General features: G+C 41.6%; 1 protein-coding gene across 12 annotated transcripts in view; it reads left to right on the top strand.

Moving 5' to 3' along the window:
• cacna1g (calcium channel, voltage-dependent, T type, alpha 1G subunit) overlaps positions 1–12,154 on the top strand; it is a 335,496-nt gene that overhangs the window by 176,555 nt on the left and 146,787 nt on the right. For all 12 annotated transcript variants that reach the window (XM_026177284.1, XM_026177281.1, XM_026177275.1 and 9 more), the window contains exon 5: positions 164–261. In XM_026177284.1, coding sequence (XP_026033069.1) covers positions 164–261 — 98 coding nt within the window. The remainder of the gene's footprint in view (positions 1–163; positions 262–12,154) is intronic.

The raw sequence follows: 12,154 nt of genomic DNA, 5'->3' as shown, positions 1-12,154 counted from the left end.
GTGGGAAGTGTTTAATACATGCAAAATATAATTGGCTACATAATAATGTTTTCCCATTTTTCTGTTTTAATTCCCAGCGTGATCGAGCACGTCCTGCAGAAACAGCAACAGCATTTGCCGCAGCTCTATTCACACATGCTTCCATTCTTTCTGTATGTTCCAGGATGCTGGAGTACTCGCTCAACCTGCAGAACGTCAGCTTTTCAGCAGTGAGGACAGTTCGTGTGCTGAGGCCGCTGAGAGCCATCAACCGAGTGCCAAGTGAGTGTAGATCTCTGCTCACAAGCCACATCCCAGACCCTCATACACTCCGTCCTTTTGCAATTTTAGGCTTCCTCTCCTTGTTTTCTAAAAGTCAGGCCAGGTTGCCCAACTTTTAGTCTGGGAATAGCTTTAGGCCAATTTCAGTTATTATTAAAAAGTAGATGGTGGCGGTGCAAGCGCAGGGTGAGAACACAGATAATCGTCCAGTCTGTGAGGTTCAAGCGGCTGTGCTCTGACAAAAATATCACACAGACAGTATGGAAACATTCAAAAACACATTCAGCACACTAATTGTTTTGCTTCCTTTGATATCTCAGTATCGCTCCTTTCATTGGGCCAAAACAGTCAGGTCCAATTTTAAATGCGCTTGGCATTTTTCTTTTTTCTTTCTTTCTTTTTCTTTTTTTTAAATTGCATGCAAAAGCAGGAACCCATGTGTGCAACAGACACCATATCATAGTTTGACCAAGCAGCCAACCAACCTGCAGGGCTGAAAAATGAAGCCGGCATGGAAAAGCGCCAATGGCCACTTGAGGCTGGCTCCAAGAGTGACTAAATCCCCACAGTCTTTCATGTTAAAATGGCTAACTTCTGCTAAGAAATTAGCCTAATGCCAACAAAAAATTGTTCATGTGTTGTTTTGATCTCTATAATAACCACATAGCAGTATTTTTTTTTTACATTCACTCCTTAGGCTCTTGTTTGCTATTAGCTGTTTTTCAGTATGCTTCAAATCAAGAGAGCAAAAACAGCAAAGAGTGACCTTTGTATTTTTTTGTAATTCACCTCTTTCAATCTTGTTGAGGCTAAAGTTGAAGTTAAAGTTGTTTAGCAGACTTGATGCTTAGCAGACAGCTAAAATCAAGTCACTAAGTCGGACCACTCAGTTGTGTTCTCTTGATTCCCCTTGAAGCATGCTGAAAAACAGCTAACAACTATCCTGTGCATTAAAATTAGTATCCCTTTTGCCCTGACCCTGTCTCCCCTCACCCTAAGCTGTTGCAGCAGATGGTTGCCTTTCCCTGAGCCTGATTCTTCCAGGTTTCTTCCTGTTAAAAGGGAGTTTTTCCTTCCTACCATCGCCAAGTGTTTGCTCATAGGTGGTTGTCTGACTGTTGGGGTTTTCTCTGCATTATAGTAGAGTCTGTACATTATAGTAAAATAAATAAAACTGATTTGAACTGATGCTGAGGAGTCCTGTAAATAGAAATCAAAAGGCACATCCAAAAATGGATACTGCTTGCTTCCCAATGGCCAGCAAGTAGTATTTTGGTTCTCGTGATGAACTAGGCTTGATAGCCAAAGATATTAGCCATATGGTTTTATCTTATCTTATATCTTATATTGGGTCTATTTGCCTGTAATGTTGCTTGCTATAATTGTTGGTCATGCAGGTTCAGTTCCTCCACAATGGCGGTATGTAGGTCAGAGGCAAGTTGATCCACGGTTGGACACCTTCAGCGTCTCTGTGTTTTGCTATTCTCCCCATCCAAACAGTTTTGGTCTCTGACAGATTTATAAGCAATTTTCCAATTCACCAACTTCTATTAAAGGACTGTAGTTCAGACTGACTGTCACACTTGTTCATTACCCTCCACGAATCCCTCAGTCACTCGCCCTGTCTCGCATCCTCGCCCATCTCATACTTACTCTCACACCCTCCCCAGAAAGAGTGCCCCCTGTTCCCTTCCCCTTCTATTCCATCGGTCTTCATTACTGTTTAATCAGTGCAGATTGAATTTCCAGTGCACACATTAAGGTTTAAATAAATCATAAGGATTTCTATAGTACCCCAGCAGTCCACTTGGTGCCTTCCTTCTTAACTTGATATCAGCACCTGCAATGCTTTCATTTTAGATACAGATCCTAATTATGTCATTGGCTTCTCTCAGAATCATTTCATCGCAATGTGTTTCAGTGTGTGTGTGTGCAGGTGTTTACCCCATGTGGGTGCATGAATGGGATATCAACCCCCTTCCTCACCCATTCCCCCAGACGATGACACTCTTAAGCTCCTTGTATAATCTCACTCTCTTGTCAATCAAAGCCATTGCGGGGGGTTCACCCTTGCTCATTACCCCTCATATGCAACACACACACACTAAGAGAGTGCACAGTTACTCACACTGACTCGCTCATTAGGCATCCAACCATCCCTCACCCTAATCATGGAACTAATAGTGGCATTCATGTGCGGATGATTTGGTCTGACTCTGGCCCTGTGGGGAAAATGTCATTGGGTAGATTTGTACTGGTGGTAGTGATGGGGCGGGTGGTGGGGGGGATGCCTTTGGTGTGGCTTCTATCTGTCTTCTGCCCCCGTTTTAGCTTTTTTGCTGTCTAATCAGATCTTGTGGAGAAACTTGCAGCATTCATCATGACTCTGGGTGGGGATGTTTGTTGTGTAGCTCGGGCTATTTGGAGGTAAACTGAATTGAATCTGAACACGTGGGTTCTCCAGTTTTTTGATGTTGGCCATTCATGTCCTAGATGATAGAGAGGTTTTAGAGTATGAGGCTTTTTCCCATTTCTGTTTTTCCCCAGTTTCATTAGTCTACAGTGATACAAAGGCCAAAGCTGCAGTTTGACATTTGAAAGTTCACCAAGTTGATAAAAGAATTTGACTTGCCTAATTGGCGCATTTGCCACATTTTAAAAGAGGTGATGTGGCTTTGAGTCATACATGCAAAAGCAGCTCTGTCCACATAATTAATTATATAATTTATTATTGATATACAGTGCTCAAGCATATTAAAAAAACACTTAGAAAAGTCATCAGATCATGCTGGATATCAATACTTATACAGCCTGGGTAAGGTGTTAGGAGTGAAAGGCTACCCAACTGTTTGATGGAGATTGGTATTATCGTTAAGGCTGAAGTCAAAGACACCCTGAAAATCAAAGCGCAAATATGATGAAGCAGGCCGGTCAGTTCTGCTGGAATTTCATTGCATCAACTGAAAATAGTACTCAGTAGTTTGTATGGCTACCACCTGCTTGTTTGAATGCCTGGCAATGTTGGGGAATGTTCCTAACGAGATGACGTACTGGGGAAACCCCCCAGATCTGGACCAGGGCATCACTGAGTTCATGGATAGTTTGAGGTGCAGCCTGGTGGCTTCAGATGGACTAGATAATGTCTCAGGAGTGTTCTCTTAGATTTAGGTCAGGAGAGCGTGGGACAGGTTAAAGGTATCAGTTCCTTCATCCTCCAGGAGCTGCCTGCGTACTCTTGCCACATGAGGATGAGTACAGTCATGAACCAGGAGGAAGCCAGGACCCACTGACCTAGCATCAGACCTGACAGTTGGTGCAGGGATTTTATTCTGATATCTAATGGCAGACCATCACTGACCTACCACCAAACTGCTCACTGTGACTAACGTTACAGGCAGCATAATGTTGTTCATGGCTTCTCCAGACCCTTTCATGTAGGGCTGGGCGATATATCGAGTTTTTTAAAAATATCGATATATTTTCATACGAGATATAAGATGTGACAATATCGTTTATATCGATATAGTCTATGTTACGTTATAATTATATTTGTGGAGCCGCAGGTTTGCCTCTCTTTCGTCCACTTTTGTCTCTACGCAACGTTACTCGGCCTCGCCTCTCCTTCACTGAACACAACTCCCCCTCCCCCATAGCTTCACCTGCAGGCAATGACAAGATGAAAGCGGAAAATCTCCGTTAGCGAGTTACCGTGCATGGGGCTGGACGGCGTCAACGTGTTAGCGAGCTAACCGCGCTAACGACATGCAGCCCGGAGGGGCTGCACGGCCTAAAATCGTTTCATTTTCTCAAAAATCGACAGTGCGCCTTATGTATGAATTCTGGTTGTGCTTACTGACCGCGAACCGATTTTATGTGGTACACAGCGCTCAGCAATCTGTCAAAAAAATTTTTATTATGACTTTGCTAAGCTACAGAGCTGCACCGCTTGATGGATTGTCGGAGGATTACGGCTACCGGGGAGGAGCCTCGCGGAGTGATACGTACTGTGTGTGTATAAGGACCACAAATGGCACCTGTTCAGAGACGTGGTGCAGCTGTGAAATCTGTCTCTTTGTTATTATGCTCAGCGTCTATTAGTTTACATTTTGACTGCACAATTGTGAGCTTTTTGTTATGCACAAAAACAACATTGTTTTCTTTTATTTATGGACCATGATTATTTAATAAATGCTGATAATTTATTTTTGAGTAATTTCTTCATGTACATCTACGCTGTATGTAAATAAAAGTGCCCGTGTGACATCTGGGACAGTGTGACTAGGAACTCTCTTTTTGTTCTTAACTTATGGCTTTAAAAAAAAAAATCCAGATATATATCTTATATCGCCATCCAGCTAAAAAATATCGAGATATGAATTTTGGGTCATATCGCCCAGCCCTACTTTCATGTCTGTCACATGTAAGCAGATGTGACAGGTCCAACACGTGGACCTGCTAATTCTGATATTCTATCACGAATGCCAATCAGGATGATGCCGAACAGCAAGCAAAGGTCCCACTAGAGAATGTAGGGCCCTCGAGCCACCCTCTTGAAGTCTTTTTCTGATTGTTTACACCAATGACGTGCTGGAGAACATTTTTATAGTGCTCTACAAAAGAATAGATACCAGTCCTGCTGATGGGTTAAGGACTTGTCCAGCTCTCCTAGAGTAACTGTGTCTCTCCTGGAATATTTTTCATGCTATTGAGACTGTGCTGGGAAACATAGGAAACCTGCCAATAGCATGTATTGAGATAACACCCTGGACAAGTTGGACTACCTATGCAACCTCTGCAGGCTCCCAGTATCTCCTCATGTTACCAGTAGTGACAGTGACCATAGCCACATGCAAAATTAGTAAAAAAAAAAAAGCAGTCAGAAAAGATGAAGAGGGAAAAAATGTAATTTGCCTTAACCTGTGAAATCATTCATATTTTGGGGATTGGTGCTAATTTCATTAACACCAAAGCAGACACCAACACCGAATATCTTGTCTAAATATGGTATCTGATATTTTGTTCTGATTTTACTACCTTATTTGGGAGGGGGGACAAGTGGTATATTTGACTTATTGGCAGGCAATTATTTTATTATATTTTTAAGTCACTTAACACTTGCCTAAGAATCACTAAAGTATAAACTGGCACCTTACTTAAGGGATGAATCATTTTTGTGTCTATACATAATAAACAACTTAGCAGCGAACCCATTTTAAATAGCATCTGCAGGCACTTTGTTGCTAGAAGCAACACAATTCGTTCCCATTTCTTTAGCTGAATCTATGAAAAATGCCAAGGATAACACAGTTGGACAAGCATGAAATAGTGTTCTTGCACCAACAAGGTGATTCCCAAAGAGCTATTAGCTGAAAACTTGGTACAGTATATCTCAGCATGGAATATAGTGTGTTTTTAGAAATTTGAGGAAATTGCCCTTCTTTTTCTGGGGCACAAACGAAGAAGTGGCAAAAACTATCTATAAAAGATGAATGGTATCTGAAAGTCATTTCCATAAGAAATAGGAACAAATCCATCAAAGACCTGACACAGGATCTCAGAGATGCAAATGGGACTTCAGTTGAGCCACCTACTGTTCGGTGGGGCGTCATCAGAAATGGTCTCAGTAGAAGGGTGGCTGTCAAGAAGCCATTGTTCAAAAGCTTCAGGAAGCCCGCAGAACTTCCTGAAGTCTACTTAAAGAAATTGAACGAAAACTTTTATCAGAGAGTTCAGGCTGTGTTGAGCTACAAAGATGGTCATACTAAATATTGACTTACAAACTCTTGTGTTTTACAAACTCGGGCATTTCAGTAAATTAATCTTTTTCCCACTTGCCTAATGAAACACAAAGAAATACTGGGTAACTTAAGACTTATGGACAGTACTTTACATGAATGAAGTTAACGGTGATTCAGTGCTCTCAGAGACAAAAGAGAGATGTATCAAGTTACATTGGGGAAAAATATCTACCAAGAGGGAAAAAAGGCTTTTAAGAACATTATCTTCTATCAAACTAGTAACCTTTCTATTGTGATTTTTAGTCGACTTGACTGTTGATTCAATATTTGCAATTTTAGTGTCCTGGTGACCACCGAAATTCAAGTTAATTTAGTGCTTGAAAACAACCGCTGAAATACGAGTGCCTGCAGGCCGAGTGGCATGATTGCTTCAAGAAGGAGTTTTGGCGGGAAATAAACTCCCTGGTGTCTCTCTTTCGTCCACTGTGTGCACAGAGATGCATCTAGGCCAGTGTATTTCCGCTGTTCCATCTGTGCCTCACAATTAGCATTATGTAGAGAGTTTCCTTAGTAAATCTGTTAACATGGTGTGAATATGTTGCAATCAACCTGGGGTTATTCAAATCCAGTGTGAATTGGGCTTAAGAGCTGCTTATGCATGAACATTAAATGCTCATGTTTCTAAGTGATTAGCCAGCATTCTGGGCTCAGGTGTAGAGCAGCTGACCACTCCACAGGTTGAAAGAAAGCCATTTGGCACATTAACAGCAATTACTCTAATGCAGTGAGCATCAGCTCTATGCAGTGTAGGTGTTGTGTAGGAAAAGGTATTTTATTTAGCACCAGCAAAGTTTCAAATCACCAATACTGTCATTGCTATTTAGTATGGATGGGTATATAATGTGTAGACAGGGTTGCAGTTTGCTATGTTGAAATGGAAATGGTATATCTCTGCTACTGGAGAACAAGGGAAATGGGTCACCATACTCAATAGATCTCTTTATCTATCCATCTATCTGTGATGACTCTCTAGTTTTAATTGTCAGTTGTATATTTCAATATATCAAAAATGTAAACGTAACTAAACCTGCAGGTGACACGTGTCTGCACACCTCAGCTGATGGCTTATATGCAAGCACTTACAGGTCAGCACCTTTTGCTAATGGTAAAAACTTTCCATCTCCAGCCTTGTATTTAAATTTCTTGTTGCTATTAGTCCACTGCTGCCAAGAATGTAAGTCATCTGAACCTGGCTCAGCAAATGTATAAACTGTTAAGAGTTCACATTCCTCCTTGTTGTTATCCGGAGCCCCTCGCGGGTCTTTTTGGACTTTTTTCTTTGTCTTACCTTGAGTCCATATTGGAACAGAAGGCTGAAGCTCATCCTAAAACACAGACACACGCACATCTTCACACTCCTGTTAACGAGCACATTGTTCCTGGGCCGGTGTCCACGTCCGGCACTCTGGCAATGATTGATGCGCTAACATGGCAGTCCTGCCAGTGGAAGTGACAGATACATTTCGCAGGCTCCATCCGCTGGCTGCCAACAAAAAAACAAAAATCCCAGACTGTGTCACCACCATATCACCACCCACCGTCTGCCATCTGATTGGCTATTACCCTCACGTCCAGTACCAGTCCGCAGGGACCTTGTACCAGCCTGTCATTGGCTAAATCAAGGCAGACATGACAGCCAGTGACATACCTCTGTGTAGTATTCAAACGGAGTTACTGGGTGCTCTTGTGTCCAGAATACAGTGTTTTCTTGGGTGACAGAGGAGCATCCCCGGCTTTCTTCAAGATATTCAAGGCAAAAGGTGCTTCTAGTAACTATTTAATAACCACATTCTTTAATATTTAAATATATACTATCAGCAAATGCTACTGTTGTATCCTCGAGTCAGCTGCTACAAAATTCAAATTGAAGAGAGCTGCATTAATAGGTTTTAGTTACAGACCTTGAGGCACTGAAAGCTAGAATACTAACTAGAATGCCGAAATGTAATTTTTCCTGCCTTGTGTTTATAGGCGTAAAGGTGCCATTGTTATGCAGGGAAGGGGAAAAAAATCCTTTTTTATCCTCAGGCTTTAGTTCACGCTTATTTTACTATGCAACACGCAGTATTTTCAGAATAGAAAAGGAATCCAGTATGATGGATTCTCATCTACCAAAGTTCCTAGTAGACTTACCCGCCAACTGAAATTGTAATTCCTTATTTGGTTTTGGTTTTAATGAATTTTCCCACCGTGGTTATCGGCAAGTTCTTAATTCCGAACAGCAGCTGCTGGGATTAAAGAGGAACTCCACTGGGTTTATGAATACATGACAGTGTAGTAGACATGTGGCGTACAACATAGCCTTTGAAAGTGATTGTAGCTGCAGAGGAAGTCAGAAAAAATACCGAGTGGTGATACCATCGGGACACTATGAATTTAAACGTGCATTTTAAAGCGCGTTTTAAAAAGTATGGGAACAAAAAAGGTGTGGGAACTGACAGACAAAGACATTTAAGGTTTGCATCATAGGACAACTAGGTTTCTGGATATTATGATCAGAATCCCCATATATACTTTTTGTCTTTATGAGATGCATTTTTAGGACCAGTGATGTAACCCAGGTGACCCAAAGTCATGTATTAGCCCTATTTTATGTCACAAATGGACACAGACATTTTGATAATATCATAATAAATGTAAAGGTACTGTGAATAGAATTTAAGGTTATTTAATAGACAAACACAATGTTGTACACATAAATATACACTGATTCTTATTAACCTGGAATTAAGCCACTTAACCTTAAATGCGCATAAACATAATTATTAATTCCCAGTATTGTTGTAATTACAACTTCTCCAGAGAAGTGAGAACAACAACAGGTAGTTATAAGCTAACATTATGCCAGCTAATGTGCCGGCTCTGAAAAACAATTTGTGAATAAACTCTCATATGATGAGAGGATGTAGTCAAAGAGCCCGAGTCCAACAAGGTTAGATCGACTTGCCGGCTAATAGCTGCTAACAGCAGCATTGACAGAAAAGTTCAGGATATCCTCAACAACTCGCCTCAGTATAGGTGTCATGGGACAGAAGTGAGCTTCACCAAATCATTGACTGATATCAAACTCCCATATTAGTCAGTCAGTTTTACAGCCATTTCCAGGGTGATGAGACGTGGACACCTACAGCGGCCACCATAGCTAGCATTGTGCACTTGAAGTAGGAGGAGTAAGAATTCAGTTGACTGCAATCTGACATCTAGTGGTGAGATTTTACACACGTACCCTTAATTTAACAAGCAAAACAAAGCCGAATCATTCTGAAGCTTAACACAACAAAAAATGCCAAAAACATCATGAGACAAGTTACAGGTACCGTCCGAGGTTTGTACTTTACAGAAACCGTTCTTAAACTTACTGTAGGAGCAGTATTTGACTTTTAATCTGTTCCTATTTTAATCATAAGCTTTTATTAAACCTAATCAAGTCGTTTTGATTGAACCTACCCGAAACAGTCTGAAAACTAAAGGTCAAAGTTGCTGCCATCCCTCCTAACGTGGACGTGATTTTGTTTTTTATACTTCCTCATCTAGCAAGATAGTATTCTGGAGGACTACCCTGCACATTGCAAACTAACATTAAATATGCACTCAGTGCGTTAAATGAAGATAAGTTAGGAATGAGAATGTGTTGATCTTACTGAACTTTTGCCAAAGCTTAGTTCATCCGATTGTGTCTTTAAATGAGGCAATAATTCATGGGTAACTTAAGAAACCGAATAGATTGCGTCAGGTTGGAGGGCAAAGGTGGTTTTATGCCTCAGGCTTGCAAATGAGCAGACGTAACAAGATAAAACTTTTGCATTCCTCCCAGACTCGGTGAGTCTCGAAGAAACTTTTGGCTGCTGCGAGTACGCCACATTTGAGCGATTGATAAGCTGGAGGCAGCAGTCAATAGTTGATTATCACAAGACACACAAGACACACACTCTTACCCATCCCTGTCTTAATGAGACTGATTAATAGCCCTCAGGCACTTGCTGATTGTTGAGCTGCCTCATGTGCCCTTTTCCCCAGAGCCTTATCAAACTAGCCCACACATATGCACAGGTAGAGCTCGTACACATTTTCCTCACTTTCTCACACACTCGCGAACCTGCAGTGCATGCACATGCAAGCTGTTATTTCTACCCATACATCAATAATACGTAGTGTTTCATCCTGTTCTCCACGCTCTGTTAGGCTTGGTGTTTGAGCTGTACCAGGTTCATGCACACTGTCTTGTAATTCCACCCAGATACGCCCTAAAGGCAACAGCAACACAGGAACATTATCAACCTCGCAGCTCCCAGCACGACCATGCCTCCTCCTCCTCACCCTCCTCCTCACCCTCCTCCTATGGCACATTGTTTGCCAAGCCACAGTACTGTAATTAAAGAGCTCACAAGAACGTCCTAGCGTCTATTCTTCCCTAAGATGTTGGGAGAAGGGTTTTATAGAAAGGCCTAAGTCACCCCCTGACTTTTGCTGTTTTATTGCGATGTAAATACAAGAGGGAGAGCCTGGATGAGTCAGGGGACGGGTTTGATCCGGAGGGCTCCTTGTTTAAAGAGGAGAGCTGAAGTAATAACACGCTGATAAGGTTAGAAAGAGTTCAGAAGAGGAAGTTGTTTGCCAGAGGATGAAAGTAAAGAATGTCACAGCGTAATCCTTGCTCTCCGCTGTCAATCTTTTGCTGTAAAAAACAAAAAGCTCTTTTTAGGCGAATCTTATTATGACAAGAACACCCCCAGCAGCTGTTGGCGGGCGAGTGATATTTCCTTGCCTAAAGACAGAAGAGATTGTGTTTTACTTGAATTTTCGGTCCCAAGTCATTTTCAAGGTTTTAAGCTGCCACAGTTTCTAAAGGCTTGAAGTTCAGGTCTTTGATCAGCTGGAATATTCCCAGATAAGCAGAAGACGAAAGCACGCACAATCATCACCCCACAGCTGTGTTTTGTCAAAGAGATTTGATGCAGGGGTAAGTGCAAGTGAACAAGTAGATGTGTAAAAAGGTGGAAAAATGTTCCTTTTTAAGTCATCATTTGTTTGAGTGAATGATGGAGTCTAGGGCATCATTTATCACATCCAATCGTTCCTTCAAGCTTATCCAACTAGCCTCACAGCTGGGCCGGAGTCTATTGCAGATGAAATGGTGAAAAAAGGGTAGTACAAAGAAGAAAAATAGTATCCAATCAAGTTAAACCATCTTCAAATAAATACATATAAATATTGGGCTGAGATCTGAGGAATTCGTAGTCCAATCAATACCTCAAACCATTTTTGAGACATTTCTGATTTGTGGCTGGGAGCATTATCCTGCTGAAAGAGGTCGCAGCCATCGGGGTATACTGTTTCCATGAAAGGGTGTATGTGGTCAACGATGCTTAGCTGGTGGTACATGTCAAAGTAACATTTTGGAAACATGATTTGTCCAAGCAGGCTACTTTCTTCCATTGCTTGGTAGTCCGGTTCTGTCCAGTCCAGCTCACGTGCCCATTGTGGACAGGATCCAGTATCCTGACTGGTATGTGACCATGCAGCCCTGTACACAACAACTTGTGGTGCACTGACACGTTCAGCTACATGGGCCAGCCTTCACTCACCCTGTGCATCAGTGAGGATTGGCTGCAGACTGGCTGCTGTTTCTTCCTTTGACCACTTTGACCAGGAACAACCTACAAACCATCAAATTTTGGCCCATGTCAAACTCGCTCAAATACTAATCTTTCCTGCTTGCTCGCCTGGTTCCTTATATACCTCACTCGCTATCACCTGATAGCCAAGATGAAAAGATAATCAGTGTTATTCATTTAACCTGCCAGTGGTCATAAAGTTAAGCCTGATCGGTGTGTTTATATATGTATATTGCACTCACTCACTCATATAAATTGTGTATCTTTAATTTAGGGATTTGTTTATCTGCATTTGCACAGCTATGCCCATGTGGGTTTGTTTGTATGGAAGGCCCGTTGTGGAAAATGGATCAGTCTGACTCAGTATGTAGAATAATCATAAGCATAAAACTATGTGAGTAAACTAATTTAGATTTTTTTTTCAGTGTCTGTTTCTCATAATTTTGTATCCACTGGTCAATACAAAAAAAAACTCCGATG

Source organism: Astatotilapia calliptera, chromosome 8 (assembly GCF_900246225.1).
Source record: "Astatotilapia calliptera chromosome 8, fAstCal1.2, whole genome shotgun sequence".
NCBI lineage: Eukaryota > Metazoa > Chordata > Actinopteri > Cichliformes > Cichlidae > Astatotilapia > Astatotilapia calliptera.
This window is presented reverse-complemented; position numbering and strand designations above follow the sequence as displayed.